Raw genomic sequence first — 20,333 nt, forward strand, 5'->3', positions numbered from 1 at the left:
ATTTGATCTTTGTGAATAATTATCCTAGTCCTTCCCACCTAGTTTGTGCTGTTTAACAGTTAACGTTCCAGAATTGCAAAGAGAAAAATGGATATTATTTTCGCATAGTACATATTTTTACAACGCATCTTTAAATATCTGGAATAGGAATGCAAATTTGTAGAACTGTGTCCTAGTGTATACATGTCTATGTGTGTGTAAAGTACATACCACGAGTATGTATTACTCTTGGTAAAAGAAAACAGAAATAACAATAACACCAAAATATTTAGAAGTGGCCTGTCCGTGGTCCTCTGTCGCCAATCTGCTCTACAGCCTGGCTAAGCTGAACCCACGACTGTGTGTTTGAGGCCAGTTGTAGTGGGTAACTCTTGTTACTGCTTATTTCTTCAACCTGCTCCAAGGGATTACACGTAAAATTTGCTTGGGTCCCAAAATATGGAGAGAGCAAGTGCCCCAGATTTTGTGGAGTCCCCCTTCCCTCTCTGTTACCCCCGTCCATTTATCCATCTGGCACGTGTTGAGGGCTTGTTCTGGTGCTGGGCCCCCATGGTGACGTGACCAAGTTCCCGCCATTGTGCCCTGGAGAGCTTACATGGGCTCTGTAATTAAAATTATATTCTATTAAGTGTGACAACATGTCAGCCTTTGTTTATCTGTTCATTTTGTTGTTTTTATTTTTATAGGTTAGCATTACTAATGAATAAAATCAAGTGTGTCTTAAATTGTCTTTCATTTAAGAATTTCAAAAGTCATGATTACGCAGAAGATAACCCTATAAGCATTTTAGGTCCGTAGACCTTGGCAAGTTGAAAATGATAAGACTCATAGTCCAAACTCCCCTATAGATACTGGTAAAATACAAGGGATGACTTTTTCCACGTTTATTTTCTCTTTCAAATTAGAGCAGTCAGATGGCTTGTGCAGAAGATTGGAGAAGGCATGCATTAGTCCCAAACCACAGAAGCCGTGGGACAAAGATGCCTGGGAGATCCCCCGGGAATCCATTAAGCTGGTGAAGAAGCTCGGCGCCGGGCAGTTCGGGGAAGTCTGGATGGGTGAGTGTGCGGCTCTGGAGCCAGAGTCCTTCCTGGGGGCAACAGCAGGAGAAATAAGGGCTCTGGCCGATTTCTATCAGTTTTCTCAGAAGCATCGCTGCTTTTGTTTTCCTCTGTCCACCTGTGCCAAGAACTAGCCTACGCAACCTACGTGATTAGACTCTTCCTCTTCCTCGTGACTTAGTAGTTCTCTGTCAGGATGAATTGTTTTTTTCATAAATTTATTTATTTATCTATTTTTGGCTGCGTTGGGTCTTCGTTGCTGTGCGCGGGCTTTCTCTAGTTACGGCGAGCGGGGGCTCCTCTTCGTTGTGGTGCGTGGGCTTCTCATTGTGATGGCTTCTCTTGTTGTGGAGCACGGGCTCTAGGCATGCAGGCTTCAGTAGTTGTGGTGCACGGACTCAGTAGTTGTGGCGCACGGGCTTAGTTGCTCCACGGCATGTGGGATCTTCCCGGTCCAGGGCTCGAACCCGTGTCCCCTGCATTGGCAGGCGGACCTTTAACCACTGCACCACCAGGGAAGTCCCAAGGATGAATGTTTATAAGGAAGCGGGCAGTGGGCATTTATCCTGGTGGTTCTGTCTACTCTTCCGTGATTCTCTCACCACCAGATTCTCTGCACACACGTTAAGTACAGGAATGTGCTTGCATCTCAGGGAAGGGTACACTTGGGTTAGGACCATCCTTACTAGTGGGCTTAATAGGAAGCCTCACAGGTATTGCAGTTTCTCACCAAGAAACTTTCTAAAGATACTCAAAATTCCATCGTTAGAGAATCGTTCCTTACTGTTAAGTACTGCCTTCTCAGGCTGGCAAGAAAAGCACCAAAATGATAACAGTGGCTTTCTCCAGCAGATACTTTTTGCCCACCTGTCTTTTCTAAAGCTTTTATAATGACTGTGAATTCCTTGTTCTTTCGTAACAAGAAGTTTTTAAAACGATTCTTTTACTGCATCCTGGTTTCCACGCCAGCTTTGTGTGAGTGAGAGCAAACATGATTTCTAAAGAGAAGGGACAGACAGCTTTTAAAACCCATCCAGCCCCAGCCCAGCCGGTCTGCGAGGGAGAGGTTTCCCTCCAAAATCTCAGCCCCTGGGATCACAGCTTTGCCCATTTTCTCCTGTTGTCACTGCTTTAGCCAAAGTATCGTTTAAATATGCCTCTGCATTCTTCCTGCGCCGTAAGTCTTTGGGAACATGATAATGGAATTCAGGTAGATTATGAGTACACAACCTCACCTTGCTCACCGGGGTCTGCGTGTGTACCTGGCACTCTGTTTCCGGTCGGGCCCGCAGGTCTGGGGGCGTGATCTTGCTCTAGGTGTGTCTTTGCCCACCCTCTGCGGCCCAGATCGTCACCTCCTGCCCCCCCTTGCTCTGTCCACCTTCTTTTTTTAATTGAAGTAAAATTCATGTAACATAAGATCAATCATTTTAAAGTGGACAACTCAGTGACATTTACTGCCTTCACATGGCTATGCAGCCACCGCCTCTATCGAGTACCAAAATACTTCCATGACTCCAGAAGGAAACACTAGACACTCCCCTTCCCCCCCGACCCCGGCCCCTGGACACCCACCCTTCTGCTTCCTTTCTCTATGGCTGTGATACCCTAGGGACCTCATGTAAGTGGAATCATACAGATGTTTGTCTTTTTGTGTCTGGCTTATCTCACTCAGCATGGTGTCCTCAAGGTTCACTCACGTTGTAGCCTGTGTCAGAATTTCTTTTGTCTTTTATGGTTGAACAATATTCCATTGTATGGATGTACCACAGCTTATCTATTTATCCGTTGATGAACATTTGGGTTGTTTCCATCTTTGGGCTATTATGCATAATGCTTCTTTGAACATTCGTGTGCAAATTACTGTGTGGACGAATGTTTTCATTTCTCTTGGTTATATACATCCTCCTAGGAGTGGAATTGCTGGGTCACGTGGTAATTCTATGTTTAACTTTTGAAGGAACTGTCAAATTGGTATCTGCTCTTTTTTTTTTTTTTTAAATTGCAACTTTTCCCCCGAGGTATTTGCAGTTACTTCTTAATATATTTTTTCCAAATCCACAGAATAGGGGCAGGTATAATAAACACTGTATATTCTTCACCTAGATTCACCACTTAATATTTTGCTGTATTCTCTACACACACACACACACACACACACACACACACACACGTACGTATCTTATTGTTATTGTGGAGCCACATGAGGGTAAGTTGCAGAGGTGATGACTTTCACCCCTAAGTACTTACACAGGTGTCTCCTAAGAAGGCCATCAACTCCCACTGCACAGTGGTCACGTTTGGGAAGCTCCACGTTGGTCCACACTGTCTAGTGTAGCGTCTACATCCGACTTCCCCCCATTGTCCCAGTGGTGTCCTCATGGCTGTCGGGATCGTGTGTCTGCATTTAGTTGACCTGTCTGGAGTCTCCTTGAATCTGGAACGGTCCCCCAGCCCACCTCCATCGTTCATGACAGGTCAGTCACTTTGAAGAATTGCCCCTCGCTTGGATTTTCTGATTTTTCCTGTGATTTGGTCCAGGTTACGCCCTTGGGCACGAATAGCATCTAAGTGTTAAGCGATGCCGTGTCTTCCTACGTCCATTGCGGCGCAGAATGAGGGTTGGTTCCATCATGGCCAATGTTCTGTTTCATTTTAAGGAGGACCACCAGATTTCTCCATTATGACTGTGACGTTTTAATTCCCTGTTGTAACTAATGAATCATCTGTAGGGAGAGTCTTTCAAATTGTGTAAATATCCAAAAGCGCTTTCCCCAGATGCTTTCAGCATGACTCGCTCATTTGGATTCTCATCCCTCTTAGAGGCCGTAACTTCTCTGAAAGCTGCAGGCGTCTGTCCTCTGACCACCCTCCCCTAAACGCGGCGACTCCAACCTCCAGCTCAGGCCAGGAACCAGGGACTCTGCCTTCCGTCCCTCGCCTCCCCTTTCCAGACTTGTGTCTTCAGTGAGCTTATTGGCAGGAAAATACACATTCATTATTACATTTCACTGCCCTCTAGGTCTCCAAGTCCATCCTTCCCCTCTGCACGTGACTGGGGAGGAGATGAGTGTCCAGGGGGAGGGGGGGAGAAAAGAATGTCCCAGCTACACATTCCAAGTGCATTTTCATCCACTGGCTCACATACTCGCAGCAGTAGGGCTGGAAGGGAGGAGTCACCGTCATCATCGATGAACGAGGGCCATGAGAAGCAGGGAAGCAGCTCACCCAGAGTCACTCAAGGCGAGGAAGAAGCCAACTGCTGCGGCCTCCCAGAGCCTTGGACTCGCTCGCTTGCTAAGCTACCTACAAGTTAGCTGGACCTCCCTGGACTCAGTTTCCTCATCAGGAAAATGAGCAAACAACTATCTCATCAGTTGCTGCAAGGAAGAAGGAGATTAGGTACCTGAAGTGTTTCCTGTAGAGTCTGGCTCTATGTGTGCTCTATTTTTATTATTATTTTCATCTTACCATGTTTGACTATAGTCACTAGAAGCTATATTTCAGTGGATTTTCCCCCAGTTTTAATTATGAGTTCAAACTATAAATAATCCAGTTAGACCTTCCTATGGAGATTTGGTGGTGAAGGAACTGCATATCTGTCTTGAGGATAAAGTAGGGGGAGCTTGCTGGGGTGTCCTCGTCGGCTCTGAAACAGTAGCCCTGCGTACGGAGTGGTCGTGTGGAGGTCTGTTCCACCCTCCTTGCGTTCAGCTGTGAAGTGGTATAAAGGCATTGAACCGCATGCTGTGTGCACCAGAGAGATCAGATCGGCTGGTCTGAGCAGTTACCAGCTTCAGGGGGAAGAGATTGCGATAGCCTTCTTGTGTTTTCTTAAAATTTTCCCAAGGGCTACTAGCAAGTGGAATGGTAAGCTCTTTACCAGCTCCACCGTGGGGGTGCCCCCCAGTGCCACATGCCAGCCCAGCTCGTACAGTCCAAAGACGCTGAGGGTGTGAGCTCACAGGCCCTCACAGCAAGGCAGCAGGGAGGGCCCACGCCTGAGAAGACCTGCTCTCAGCCCGGTTCTGTTCAGCGGCTCGAGGCTGTGCTGAAACTGTCACCTGGAGCTCAAGCCACTGGTGCTTTCTGGGATGGAGAAAACCTCTTTGCTTCCAATTCCAGATGAGCGAAATCCCCCTGCCCACCCACCCTCTCCCATTCATGGGCTTCCACGTGCTCAATGTCGATGCTAATTTTAGAGGAGTTTTATTTAACGTGTACCCAGGTGGTTGCCTGGGAGAAACTGAGGTTTAGAGGAGAGGAGAATGGGACCATGGAAAAGATATAATTGGTCTCTCCAGAGTGCTGCTTTTTATTTAGACTGTTTGAAAGAGGCTAAAAATCTTGGGAAAATTCAGCATTTGGATAGGTTTGTTGATCATGTGTGTGTGTGTGTGTGTTAAAATTTACCACCGTAGCCATTTTTAAGTGTATAGCTCAGGACTGGTATGGACATTCACACTGTAAAACCAATCTTCAGAACTTTCATGTTGCAGAACTGGGGCTCTAACATCGTTGAACACAACTCTCCTTGCCGCCTCCTCCCAGCCCCAGGTAACCCCACCACTCTACTTTCTAACAGCGTGACTACTCTAGGGACCCCGAATAAGTGAAATCATACAGTTATTTGTCTGTGTGTGTGTGTGTGTGTGTGTGTGTGTGTGTGTGTGCTTATTTCATTCAGCATAACGTCCTCCGGGTTCATCCCTACTGTAGGTGTATGTAAGAATTTCCTTCCATTTTTTAAGGCCGAACAATATTCCATTGAGTATTAATTATACGGTAATGTAGATGACCATATAGTAATCCATAAACAATGGATTTCGGTTGCCCGTTCATCCACTGATGGACACTGTTTTGGCTGTTGTGAATAATGCCGCCATGAACATGGTGCAAAAATATCTCTCTCAGACCTTGCTGCCACTTTTGGCGGGGTACACACCCAGGAGTGGAATTGCCGCATAATACGGTAGTTCTATGTTTATTTTTTGAGGAACCTCCATACTGTTTTCCTTGGTGACTGCATCAGTTTACACTCCCACCAACATCGCCACATCTTCCCCAGCACTTCTCATTTTCTGGTGGATTTTTTGTTTGTTTGTTCGTTTGTTAGTAGCCAGCCTAGTGGATGTGAGGTGGTGTCTCATTGTGGTTTTGATTTGCATTTCCCTAATGATTGGTAATGCTGAATATCTCTTCATGTGTTTATTGGTGATGTGTATATATATCTTCTTTGGAAAAATGTCTGTTCAGGTTCTTTGCCCATTTTTAAAATTAGGTTGTTCGTTTGATTTGCTAATAATGTTTGAAAAGGGAGAGATAGCAGAGGCTCACTTGAAATGGGGTTATAATAGAACCTAGCCTGTAGGGATGGTATAAAAATTGAATGAGATGATGCAGGTAAGCATTTAATACAGTTGACAGCATTTAAGAACTGTTGTAATTATTAAATACTTAATTTTATTATGAAGATAGTATGATAAATTAGAGCAAAGGCTATGAAATAGAGACGAGAAATTACCCAGGATTCCCCCCTCAACACAAGCTGTTTCTTGCTTTTTTTTGTTTTTTTTTTTTTTGCGGTACGCGGGCCTCTCACTGTTGTGGCGTCTCCCGTTGCGGAGCACAGGCTCCGGACGCGCAGGCTCAGCGGCCATGGCTCACGGGCCCAGCCGCTCCGCGGCATGTGGGATCTTCCCGGACCGGGGCACGAACTCGTGTCCCCTGCATCGGCAGGCGGACTCTCAGCCACTGCGCCACCAGGGAAGCCCTGTTTGTTTTTTTTTAAATTAAACTTTTTGAGATAACTGTAGAGTCACATGCAGTTGTCAGAAATAATACAGAAATGAAAACATCTGTTCACACACTTTTACACAAATGTTCATAAATAAGGGCATTATTCATAATAGCCAAAGAGTGTAAACACCCCAAATGTCCATCAGCTGATGAATGGATAAACAAAACGTGGTGTATCCATGCAATGGAATATTATTTGGCAATAAAAAGAAATAAAGTCCTGATACATGTTACAACATGGACGACCCTTGAAAACATGATGATAAAGGAAAGAAACCAGATACAGAGGACCAAGTATCATGTGATTCTATTTATGTGACATGTCTGGAACAGGCAGATCTGTAGAGACAAAGTAGATGAGTGGTTGCCTCAGGTGGGGGGATGGGAGGATGGAGACGTGATTGTTAATGGGTACAGGGTTTCTTTTGGGGCCAGAAAAATGTCCTAATCACTGATTGTGGTGATGGTACCACAGATCTGAATATACAAAAGCCAGTGAGTTGTATATTTTATTTTTAAGTCATTATTTAAATTTTATTTATTTAAAATAAATTATTTAAATTAATTTTATTATATTAATATTTTTGGCCATGCCATGCGGTATGTGGGATTCTAGTTCCGCAACCAGAGATTGAACCCGTGCCCCCTGCAGTGGAAGTGCAGAGTCTTAACCACTGGGCCACCAGGGAAGTCCTGAATTGTATATTTTAAATTTATTTATTTATTTATTTTTGGCTGTGTTGGGTCTTCATTGCTGCATGAGGGCTTTCTCTAGTTGCGGCCAGCGGGGGCTACTCTTAGTTGCAGTGCACGGGCTTCGCATTGCGGTGGCTTCTCTTGTTGCGGAGCACGGGCTCTAGGCACGCGGGCTTCAGTAGTTGTGGCACGGGGGCTCAGTAGTTGTGGCTCGCGGGCTCTAGAGCACAGGCTCAGCAGTTGTGGTGCACGGGCTTAGTTGCTCCATGGCATGCGGGATCTTCCCGGACCAGGGTTCGAACCCGTGTCCCCTGCATTGGCAGGCAGATTCTCAACCACTGCGCTACCAGGGAAGCCCCGAATTGTATATTTTAAATGGGAAAATGATATGGTATATGAATTATATTTCAATAAAGCTATCGTATATATAAAAGAAATAATCCAGAGAGGTCCCATGTAGCCTTTACTCAGTTTCCACCAATAGTAACATCTTGCAAAACTATGGCATAATATCACTGCCAGGATATTGCAATCGAAAGTTGTTTGTTTTTTAATTGTGCCTTTCTCCTTCTAGTTTTGTATTAAAGAAAGAAAAGAAGAAAGGGAGGGAAGGAAGGAAAAGAAAGAAGAGGAAAGGAAAACAATAGAAAATTTTGATCTGGGATCTCGTGCAAGCATGGGTCTGTGATTCTGGCTACCAGCCAGGGAGCTCTTCCTTAGCCACTGCAATTAGGTCAATTTGTTGAATGCATTTAGCAGAGGAATGCTGGCGAATAAAACCAGAAGAATATTGGTGGGTGCTGTGCTGCGAAGCAGGTCACAGGATGCCCCTCTCCCGTGTGTGTCCGCACGTCTCATTCTGACCGAGGGACCCATGAAGAGCAATGTCTGTGCAATTTAGAGCTGCAGAATTTAGTTTTTACTTCTCAAGGAATAAGCTGGCTGGCTTTGCTCATTGATATAAAAAGGACAACAAATTAAACATTGTAACCCTGCTAACTAAGTCAGTGAATATTTTCGTCAAGCGTGAGAAGTGGCTCATAGACTCCCAGGCACACTTTATTGTGTGGGTTTTTTGGTCCGAAGCACCGTAGACAAATACAAGGAAGTGGTCTGTTGCGGGGGGCGGGGGGGAAGCGGGGTGGGAGGAATAAAAGAAAGGAGTTTCTCCCTCAAGCTGTTTCCTCTTGTCCCGGTGATCCTCTGACATCTAGCTTGGAGACACGTTTTCCTCAGTGGGCTGTTGGATTCCCAGGGAACTGACCCATCTGTGACACGAAGGGTGATGTTTCCTGTTGCCACTTGGTCTTTGAAGAGACTTTGGGAAAGAAAGGAAGCTGATTTTGCGTTGAACTTTGCTTGATCGATTTCCACAGGAGCCAGCTGCATTGAAATGACTCACCAGCCACCTTCTAAAATCAACTCTATGCCTCTTGCGTAAAACCACCCTCCGCTGTGTGGTAGTTCGGCTCTTCTGTGCACGTTAGTCACACCTGGAGTTGGAGCTTTCTCGGCCTTCCTTACCTGTGGCAGAGAGCAGTACCCACACGAAATTATTTCCTACCTTCAACAGATTTTTTAAAATCGCTTTGCAACTTCCTTTTTATTTATTTACTTATTTAAAAAATTATTTATTTTTTATTGAAGTGTAGTTGATCTGCAATGTTGTGTTAGTTTCAGGTATACAGCAAAGCAATTCAGTTACATATAAGAATCTTTTTCAGATTCTTTTCTCTTCTAGGTTATTACAAACCATTGAGCAGAGTTCCGTGTGCTATACAGTAGGTCCCTGTTGTCTATTTTATACATAGTGATGGGTATGTTTCCATCTGTAATGAAACCCAAATCTCTGTGACTGGTGTGAACCTGCCACTACCAGGGACTATCTCGGTAAAGTACAATTTGATCCTTAGCGCTGAATAAAAATCATGCCTTCAGTGCAGGTGGAAACCTGCCGTATCGTGCAAATGTCACAGCCCTAAGAGGCCGCAGGGCGGAAGCTGTTGCCATCCTGGAGCTGTGTTTGACACAGCTGTTTTAGTCACTGTTCATCTCAAACTCTTTATCAGCATTTTTAATATCTTTAGCAGCTGCAGTATTTCCTGCTACCTTTTCCCCCTACGCTTGGAAAGCATTTTTCTCTTCATCCTTTACCCATCATTTTATTTTATGTGAAAGTCTGAATGAGTCCCATGGCTTTTATGACAACGAAGGGAGAGCAGTTCTGTTCCTTTCTCTTTGGTTGCCATGTAATGTAACAAGCAGACAGAAAGGTGCAGAGCACACAAATGTTGGATTTCGTAGCTAATGGCAACATGAAAACCTGTGTGGTGACCACTGAGGTCGCAGCCCGAAGCGCCCACTCACCCCCTGCTGCTCACAACCCCGCCTGTCCCCCAAAGGCAGCTGCTCTTCTGACTTTGCGATAATTTCCTGACTTTTCTTTGTAGTTCTGCTATTTTTGAATATCGGGGTGTGTGTCCGCAGTATAGTTTAGTTTTGCCAGGTTTTGCACTTCATGTAAAGGAATCCTACCTATTTCTCACTGTTTATCGATGGCATTGGAGTCGCTCCCACATTTTGGCTACTATGAACAAGGCTACTGGGAACGTTTTTGTGCTGATTGGTGCGAGGGAACATGAGTTTCTCTGGATGACCAGGAGTGGCTTTGCTGGATCACAGGTGTATGAATCTTCAACTCCACGAAATGCTGCCGACTTAATTTCCAAAGCTCTCGTCCGGGTTAGACTCTCACCAGCAACGTACAAGGGTCGGCAGTGTGCCATTTCCTGACAGCACAGTGGTACTGGGTAGATGTGGGCCCCGGGTCGGCACAGCCCGGGTGGGTGGTCACTCAACACAACTGCACTAGAAAGGAGTCTGCTCTGTCTACATCCTCCGAGGGACCTTGAGGGTATTGTTGGAGACAGGAGCTTTACAACTGAATGTCACTGATGCTCAGAAAAGAGCCCAGGAAAGGAGCTGCAGGAACTGCCCCAGCTCCCCTGCCAAGGGACCGGCACTTACCAGCACTCAAGATTGTCAGACTTGGTCATTTTTGTCTTGCTGGGTGGTGGTTTCTCCCTGTGGCTTTATTTGCATTTCGCTGATTACTGATTAGATTGAGTTTCTTTCACAAGTTTGTTAGTCATTAGAATTTCTTCTTTTTAAAATGCCCATCCAAGCTTTTGCCTGTTTTTCTTATTGATTTATAGGAATTCTTTATATATTCTGGACACTAGTCCTGTGTCAGTTTTATATGTCAAAGAGGGTATATTTTCTTGTTACGCCTTGCTGTACTTTACCATGGATATATCGATGTAAATGAAGACCTATTTATGAACTCTTAAACAAATTATAATGGAACCTTTTTGATTCAAATGTAATATTAAAGGGACTTTTTGGGTTTTTTTGCGGTATACGGGCCTCTCACTGTTGTGGCCTCTCCCATTGCGGAGCACAGGCTCCGGACGCACAGGCTCAGCGGCCATGGCTCACGGGCCCAGCCGCTCCGCGGCATGTGGGATCTTCCCTGCCCGGGGCACGAACCCGCGTCCCCTGCATCGGCAGGCGGACTCTCAACCACTGCGCCACCAGGGAAGCCCCTAAAAGGACTTTTGTTGGTGGGATTTATTTTAAATTTACTCTTTACAGCCATGAAAGGTCGTACTGTTTGTAATTATGCATTGAGATGGAAATCAGTTTAATATATTCATAATTCCATTATTTTGTGTAGGTTGTGATAATGAACTAGAACAATATTTTGTCAGCTTTATATTACTGTCTTCTCCATATGTTCCCACGCTTACTTTATTTTATATACTGCATTCTTCATTTTTCTGTAAGGCATGGAAAGCTTCTACTAAATACAAAGCAAAGGAGAATATAAAAGGAAAAGTTTTAGCAGAAGAAGCTGTATTAACGATAAGAAGAAAAATCACTAACTAGAGTTGACTGTTAGCTGTAAACTAATATTTTTTTTTACCCATTGGAAGGTGTGGAAATAGAAACATACTTCCTTTTCTTTTTAAAAATAATTCCTTTTGTAAAAAAAAAAAAAGGAAGATATATACTCATTCACAAATTTAATCAAAATAAAAGAGAACAAAAGAAAGTCAAAGCCGCCCCAAATTCTGCCACCCAAAGACCAACCAGCATTGTTGATCTTCACCGAGCGTAAGCTGTATATTTGCTAATAATCGTGTGACCTGAAAAGGGACTGGACATTTTCACATCACCGTTCCTTAGACTTGTGTCTTTCTTGGGGCAGGTGCTATCAGGCTGTAAGCCACCAGGTAGAGGTGAACTGCAGGATGACTCGTGGTGGTGACCAGCTGCCACTTCCTCCTTCCTCACCCTTTTTTGTACTTCTAAGAGGACTATGGAAACAGAAAGGAAAGGAAAGGGGCATGTGATTATCTCTACTTCTGCTTTCCAAACTGAGAAAAAGCTTTCCCAACCACTGAGAAAAAGCTTTCCCAGGAGAAAATCAAGCTGGAACGTAAGCACATCATTGAGGCAGGTCCCAGAAAAGTGGTACCTTGGGGGCACTAGGTTAAGTAGAGGCAGTATTTCCCGAAGTACGTTCTGTGGGGTGTGAAAAGGTACACGAAGAAGTGTTCCGGGGTCAGAAGTGTGGGGAATGCTGCAGTTAACCGACTCAGACAGGCATCTTCCCTGATGGACTGTCACACTCGCGCTGCATCTCCCGGCACAGCGGGTGGGGCGGGCCGTGGTCCCCACACAGTTCAGCCCAGAGCCCTTCGTTCACGCAGAATCCAGTTCTCTTTGAAAACTTTGGGAAATGTTTATTTGACTCTAGTGTATTGTTTGTACTTTAAAGTTAGTACTTTTTTTTCAAGTGCAAAGCTTTTTCTTTTCTGATTATAAAAATAATACATATTCATTGCAGTCAATTTGGTAAAGAGTTAAAGGTATGGTGGACAAAATTTAAATCACCCATAATTAAGCCAGTCCTCGGTGTATTTTCTTCCAGACCACTGTCAGGGTTTGTGTGTACGTAGGAGTATATAGAGCTTTGGTGTGTGTGGTTTTTTGGATAAAGAACATTTTATTAATTAGAGAAAATGGTGCAGTGCATATATGGAGTTTTATTTTACCATTGTTTTATAAAAAACCTTTTGATTTCAGAATCATCCTAGGGGTTTTTTGGTAAAGATAGTACAGAGAATTCCCATCTACCCTTTACCCAGCTGCCCCTAATGTTACATATACAGGTTTTAGATAACGTTAACACTGTAGAGTTCGTAGAAGTTTCTTCTGTCTATAACTAAATATCCTTCTAAGTCTGCATGGAGTTTTTGATGAACCACGGCCTCCCTTCTCTTCTCTCCCTAGGTTGCTATAACAACAGTACCAAAGTGGCTGTCAAAACCCTGAAGCCAGGCACAATGTCTGTGCAAGCATTCCTGGAAGAGGCCAACCTCATGAAGACCCTGCAGCATGACAAGCTGGTGCGGCTGTACGCCGTGGTCACCAAGGAGGAGCCCATCTACATCATCACCGAGTACATGGCCAAGGGTGAGCGCCACCCACCGGCCCCTGCTTGTGAAGGCCAGACCCTCAAAAAGGAAAACACCTAAACATACTTCCAATTGTAACACGGCAGGCTCACTCCCAAAGCATCAGCACGTATAGGAAGACGAAGCCTTTTCGTAAACCACCGCACTGGAAGTCACCTGTTACAAAGTGGATCTGTCGTCTTCCTAGCTTCTCTGCACTTGTCTCCACATACGTATTAGCTCCAAGAGTCGTACCCCATACCTAGTCAGCCCCCAGGATAAGTAAATATGGGTATCAAGTAAGAGTATTACTGTTATAGGTTCAAAATGTGAGTTCTCAAAATGTCAAAACCAGTTCCATTTCCTCTTTAGTGTCATCTAAATGTTCAGGATGTCACTTCAAAATGTGAATATTTTTAAAGCTTGTCAAGGTCAAATTCCTGTGTCATCACAGAATCCCTGAGGAAGAGGTTTCAAGCTACCATCTTTTCTCCCATTGTTGTCACCTTCAGATGAGGGTGACACCATCCTTCTTCCTCCAGTTCAGTAGAAATACTAATAAACTGCTAAGTGATTTCTAAAGAATCTTCAGCAGGAATGAAGGAAGAAGAGACACATGGGCCATAATCCAGAATTAGGAATGTTCTCCTGCAGGATGGAGATTACAGTGTATGTCATAGCAGAATAGGTTAGATAGATGATTATTACATTTTCTTATTTAATATATGTTAATATTTCAGAATATTAGTCCCTCCGAGTCCTTCCAATAAAGAACATTGTTTTTAAAGAAGCCCAATTGCCTGTGGCTTAGGTTGCGACAACCCAGAAGCCAGGCTCAGGATCAGACATTTAAGCAGGAGTTCAGTAGATACTTGTTGGATTAATTAATTACTAATATTTCTTAATCATAAATGTAAACATGAGTTTCTCCGGATAACGGTGCCTACCTTGTATTGAGCAATTACTATATGTCCGACTGCTCTCGGTGTCTTCCCTGGGGGATCTCACTCAATCTTCCCAGCAGTCTGAGGGCTAAGTACCACTGTTCTGAGTTGTGGATTTTTTTTTTTAACTTTTAATTTTATATTGGAGGATAGTTGATTAACAGCGTTGTGTTAGCTTCAGGTGTACAGCAGAGTGATTCAGCTATATCATACATATACACGTATCTATTCTTTTTCAAATTCTTTTCCCATTTAGGTAGTTACATAACATGGAGCAAAGTTCCCTGGGCTATACAGTAGGTCCTTGTATCCATTGTAACCTTGGACAGTAGGTTATCCATTTTAACTAGAGCAGTGTTCGTTGTGGATTAACTGAGCGCTTGCTACCTGCCAGCTCCCTGGCACGTGCTTTAAACCTGTCCTCCCGCGGACTCTGATAGAGCTCCTGGGACCTACCCTCTTGACAGGGACTCAGATGAGGTACAGAACTTGCCCAAGCCTACCCTCAGGTTGGCACTATAAGTTCCAGAAGAAGAAGGAGGCCGTGTTTTAGAGATAAAGCCCCAGGAAGCAGGAGACTCTGCCTGTGGGCACACGCCCCTTTAAGTAAGGTCTCACTTTCCTCCAAAGCGCAGTTGGTTCATCAAATACTCATTGGGCACCTGGGGCATGGCTGAGATCCGTGCTGGACACGGAGGGCAGTAGCCCAGCTGAGTGGCTGCTGTGGACACAGGCAGGCCGCCTGGGAGGACTGGCTGGTTTCTGTCCCAGAGAAGCTCTGGGGATCAGGTGCTGCAGGATGTGTAGCGTGGTGGCAGGTACGAAGTGCTCAGTAGCAAGAAAGCAGCGTCCACCGTCACCTTTTCTTACCTGGAGCTCAGGTACATTTCACATCAGGTCAAAGGAGACAGGTTAAAGGGGACTGGGTTTGACCCACGTCAGGAAAAGGCACCTGTGACCACACAGATTTACAAAGCAGTCGTTTTGCGTGGTCCCCTCGCCCCACCCTGCCCTGCCAGTAGGAATGATCTTTTGAATTTTGTCTGGATTTTTTTCTTGTGTGTTTGAACTACACTAACGACCTTCCTCTATCAACAGGCAGTTTGCTGGATTTCCTGAAGAGCGACGAAGGGGGCAAAGTACTGCTTCCAAAGCTGATCGACTTCTCTGCTCAGGTGAAGTATGAAAAAACCGGCATGCCGTAAGTTTGCAAAACCTCCCTATTTCAGACTCGGGATGGAATTGGACTTCCAGGGAGAAGGCCTTTGCGTCGTGTTTCCCAGTAGCGGTGATAACAAAAAGATCTCCCAAAGGATGTGTCTTTGGAGGCGGCGATGGGTGTTGCCCTTGGAATGTGTGTGCGCACGTGTCGAGTGTTGACTTGGATGCCCTTGTCTCCGACCCAGGTCCACCTCTTTATACTTGTATTCATTTCTGCACGAGAGATAGGAACAGCATGACTGAGCTGATCACTTTGCGGGCATTTTGGAGAAGAACTCCACAGGGTGGAAGCACAGCACCTTCCAAGTGCTGCATCTGTGGTGTTTAAGTTACTGATCTAAAGTACTGACGCTTTTAAGTCCTCAGTGTTCCCGACAACAGAGGAACTGTCTTCCTTCCCTCTCTACCCCCTTTCACTCCTTCTTGTTGGGTGTGTCTTTAGGATTCTGAGAAATACTCATTTATAGCATTTCTAGTACTAGCCTAAAAGTTGCAGATTTGTTTAGTTTAGAATCACATGATGTTTTCTGAAGTGTATTTAAGAGGAGAGGGAAGTTACCCAGAAACCCAGCCCTGTGCCTGGCGTCACAAGGAAATGCACATTTGCATGTTGCCAGCTACTGACTTTGCAGGGTTTCGTTGTGTCCGTCAGTCATGTTCAGCGATTTGCTTGTCTCTTGATATTGGTCATGGGTGGTTCATGCTGGGAAGACCACGTACCATAAAGCCCAAAGGAGCATGAGAAGTTTCTAGAAGTTCTGGGAAAGGGGGGTCACTATGGTCTACATTTCTTGTGCCCATTTCTTCCCCAGACCCTCTTTTAAAACTTGGGAAATTGACAAGGCCTTCTTGGGGAGATGAGGCTGAAGGGATGAGTTAGTCCACGGGTAAAGCACTTTGAGGAAGACCCAGAACACATACTGTGCAGCAGAGGGTCCGGGGCAGAGCCGGAGCCCAGCGTCCTGGACTGGAGCTGGTGCCGAGGCTCGGCCACTTGGTAGCTACTGTCAGGAAGGCCTTTGCCTCCTTGTGTCAGTGTATTCGCTCGTCCGAGGGGCACGGTCATTGCTGCTTCAAGGGGATGTGCTGAGGGTTAAAGTCAAAGCTTGGGTCACTCTTGGCACCGATGAACGAGGCCCTCCGCTCGCCCTGTTGGATGCGGGCGTTGAGAGGGTGTGGTAAAGGCTCCCCAGAAAGGGAAAGGGGCTGACAGGGGTGTGCAGGAGTGGGGCCCGTGGCCTGGAGGCCTGAGTGGTCATCCCCGCCCCAGTCCTAAGGGTCCGATCTGTGCCTACCATTCTGTAGGGTGGAAATTAGCATGTTGGGGCATGTGCTACACCTGAGTAGGACTTCATCTTGTCATGTGGGCATTTTGTATTTGATTTTGTATAGCTTATCTCATAAAACCTTGACATCTTTGGAGGTTTTAGGTTCAAGTCAAGGCCTCCGTCTCTAGTCTTTAACTTTTAAATTACTTCTATTACTACAAAGGTTAACTTTTTCTAACAGAAACGAGGTGGGGGGGAAAGTTGCTTTTTAAACCTTTGTAACTCGCAAAGTCAGTTATCACAGAGCCTGGCACTGAGCGTGACTTTCAGGTTGTAGGTTCCAGGAAGGGCCGGGTGACTGCCGGGTACAACATCTAGTTTTAAGTGCAGGAGTGTTGAGTGTCCGTGGAGAGACAGCTGCACTCAGAAAGGCCCTGGCAGGTGGGGTCGGCACGAAACTCATGGTCTTTACAACAGAATCCGTGTCCTTTCGAGTCTGTCTTTGTTCACGGTGCAAACCTTGCCCAGACTCTTCCCCAGCCCTTCCCTCAAGGGGGAGCGCGTGAGACCTGCTGCCCCTTAATTATCATCTGTTTCATCTGCTTGTGGCTTTTCTTATTATAATACTGGACGGGCCTTGCACCTTGGCAACGAGGGCGGGACCTGTGCACCCGGTCTCAGTCTGAGAGATCATATACCACACACATCTGCTCCCCTGTTCACCATGCCCGCTGCCCCATCCCACTGGCATACCGCCTGTTCCCTTTATGACTGGCAGTAACCAACACTCCTCCGTCTTCATGTGCCTTTCTGAAATGATCTCTATACAAAGAAAGTCATCTCTGAATTTTTTCTCCTTTTCCTCTGCATCCTGTGCCGGTAATTAACATTGTAGCTTTCCCATAGTGAATAACTCAAGAATAGTAAATATGAATAAAGCTGGCCCAAGGTGATACAGGACAGGGACTTCCCTGGCGGTCCAGTGGTTCAGTCTCCATGCTTCCAATGCAGGGAGCGTGGGTTCGATCCCTGGTGGGGGAACTAAGATTCCACGTGTGTGGTGTGGCAAGAAATAAATAAATAAGAAGGTGACACAGGACACCCAGATACCTAATAATCCAGCCTTTCCTACCCCTTTTCTCCACTTGACTATTTAGAGTGGAAGTAGGGTAAAGTAGAAGAATTGGTGAGTCCACGTGGTGTTTGAACTCCAGCAGTTAGTAGCCTGTAAAATACGTTTACACTTTCCTTTTTCCATTTGCATTGCCAGTAGCATCAGAGATTTGGGAAACTGAGTGTTCACAAGAAACTGTAGTTCAATGCAGCAGGTTTTCGCAATGGGAGACTGAGAGTAGAAATAAACCAGTTGACTGACTCCCAGCTCCAGAAGAATAAGGAAATGGGGGAGATAGGAGCGGGGAGGGGTACGGGAGGGGCAGCGCTGGGACTTTTCCCGGACTCTCCTCCGGCCTCTTCTTCCCTCTGGCCACCACCTACTTCCCCATGCTCCTTTCCGCTCCCTGTTCTCCCTGAGGGCCCATCTAGACAGGAAGGAGGTGAGGGCACGTGATCGTTCACGTGAGAGCTGATTTCATCACTTCCTGTCTCAGGATGAGTTCTGAAAGGCTCTTCGGAGCCCCAGTATAATCCGCACCCCCCAAGCCATGTCTCAGGCCACACCCGCCTTCCTCTCCACTTAATGGAGATTAAGAAATCCCAACTAAATCAGCCCTATCCAGTGCCTTCCTTCCTGTATTAAATGAAGCCATCTTGGCCTTTTTGCGCTCAAGGAGGAAAATGGCCCCTTTGCAAAGAAAGTTTGATAACTTCAGAGCAGAGAGGCTTTGCCTAATTCCCTTCCAGCCCTTGCCTCATGTGAGAGAAGAAAAATGAACCTGGAAAGAGGAGGGGGTGAAATATGTGGGAATTCCCTTCAGCAGAGGCAGAAATGGAATCGTAGACTTGTCAAACAGAGAGGAAGAAAAGTGGGAAATTCACAGTTGCAATATGGAAGTCAGATAAATCATGTTGTGATTCAGGCCAGGGAATCAAAGCATTTCTTGGCCTCTGGAGGCAACATCCCTGACGTATCAAAAGTACCAAAAACGAAATGGACAATTAGGTGTGAGTAAAACCGTAATAAAAACGGGAGAATCAAAGTTGTTATAATCATGGCAGCAGGTAACATTTCTTTAACTCTTTCTAGATAATAAAACACTTCCGCTTCCATCATTAAATTTGAGCCCAGCAACCTTGAAAGCATTTATGTTGTTATTTAATACATTTTACAGATGAGGATACATTTTAATACATTTTACCTTGGACTTGCCCAAGGTTACAGAAAAGTGGGTAGAATTGCTGGGCTCCATCGTGGTTCCTCTGACTGTAGATAACTGCTGCTCTCCTCTGCACCCCGCTGTCATTCTGTGAGCAGAGTTGCCCCGTGATGATTTTGCACCTGACCCTATGCTGATACGCATTTTCCCCTTTTACGGATTTTGATTATCAGAATTAATAACGTCTTTAGCATTTTTTTCCCCAAAAAAATCTCTATTACCAAGATGTAGATTTTTCTATCACGAAGCGGTCACGCTCAAGATACAGTTTGCCCCTCAGTGTTAAAGTTTAAGCCACATTTAAGTTGGAACTTGGGAAAGCAAGGCGGGTAGGATACCTCAGTCTACCATCATGTGATTCTCGGCCAGTTTAGTACAAAGGCCTTTGACATCAGAGCTTCTGGGTCCGCCCTCATTACGGTATCTACTGACCAAGAAAACAGCATATAGCCTGGGGATCCCTTGTAATAACTCTAAGTTGGAACCCACCAGTCTGTTGGCGGTAAATGGGGTCTGAAGTGTCTGGAGGGGGCTGTCCTGGGGAAGTTTCTGGAGTACTTGCCAATGAGTGGGTCTCCTCATTCTGTCTGTCTGTAAAGAATCTAAAAGATAAGTTAGGATCTCATTGGCCAGCTCAAGGCTCCCCTCCATACCTCCCCCCACCCACAAATAATGTCATAATGAAGCAACTACGTTATTTTCAAAACCTTTACTGGTATTAACCCCTGATTAATAGTGTCATCACATTTAATCCAGCTAAGCTGGAGGAAGGATCACATCGAAGTGCTGGGTCAGGTTCAGTGGCCTGTGGAAACTCAAGTGACAGACTTGGTTTGCGTCTCATCCGGGAGGCTGGGTCCCCTCTCCACCTCTTATTTGATCTCCCCTCCTTACACGGGAATTCTCATACGTGACTCTAGGGAGACCACGTTCTCAGCTCTTCTTTCAACCACAAGACCCTCCTCCAGGGGAAGCGGCCAGCACCGCAGAGACAGTTAATTCCACAAAATCGCCCGAGCCGGGTCCGCCCTGCTGAGGGGTCACATGGCCATCAGGACACGGTGGTCCCTCGCTGCGTATCATTGAGGAACCACTGCTTGGAAGCCATTCCCAATGTAAACTGTCTTATAGACATGGTGGTTCTCTCTTTCTACATAATATGAGAAGTATCAGTGTCATTTTGTGAATGGAGCTATTGATGATGTTAATGGTGGAGAAAGCATTGAGCTGAGAGTTGGAAAACCTGCTCCAGCCTGGGGAGCATCATCCCTTTGGCCCTGGGGTCCTCCTCTGTGATAGGGGGTCACCAGTCAGCTTTCCTGTTGCCTCGGCTCTGATGTTCTACGACTAAGAAAATCTCCTCCTACTTAGAATATCTGTGTCAATTATCCCCTAAAAGTTAAAATGAATGCTTCTGAGTATGTTCAGAGGATGCTGATATAAGATTTTGACTTTGCTCTAAATAAAGGAATATGAATGCATCCTA

General features: G+C 45.5%; 1 protein-coding gene across 3 annotated transcripts in view; it reads left to right on the forward strand.

The window, feature by feature from the left end:
• The window catches only part of LYN (LYN proto-oncogene, Src family tyrosine kinase), a 111,514-nt gene that overhangs the window by 63,294 nt on the left and 27,887 nt on the right, over positions 1-20,333 (forward strand). For all 3 annotated transcript variants that reach the window (XM_060128435.1, XM_060128436.1, XM_060128437.1), the window contains exons 8-10: positions 906-1,058; positions 12,915-13,097; positions 15,121-15,197. In XM_060128435.1, the coding sequence (XP_059984418.1) occupies positions 906-1,058; positions 12,915-13,097; positions 15,121-15,197 (413 nt within the window). The remainder of the gene's footprint in view (positions 1-905; positions 1,059-12,914; positions 13,098-15,120; positions 15,198-20,333) is intronic.

The sequence above is a fragment of the Lagenorhynchus albirostris genome, chromosome 17 (assembly GCF_949774975.1).
Source record: "Lagenorhynchus albirostris chromosome 17, mLagAlb1.1, whole genome shotgun sequence".
Classification (NCBI taxonomy): domain Eukaryota; kingdom Metazoa; phylum Chordata; class Mammalia; order Artiodactyla; family Delphinidae; genus Lagenorhynchus; species Lagenorhynchus albirostris.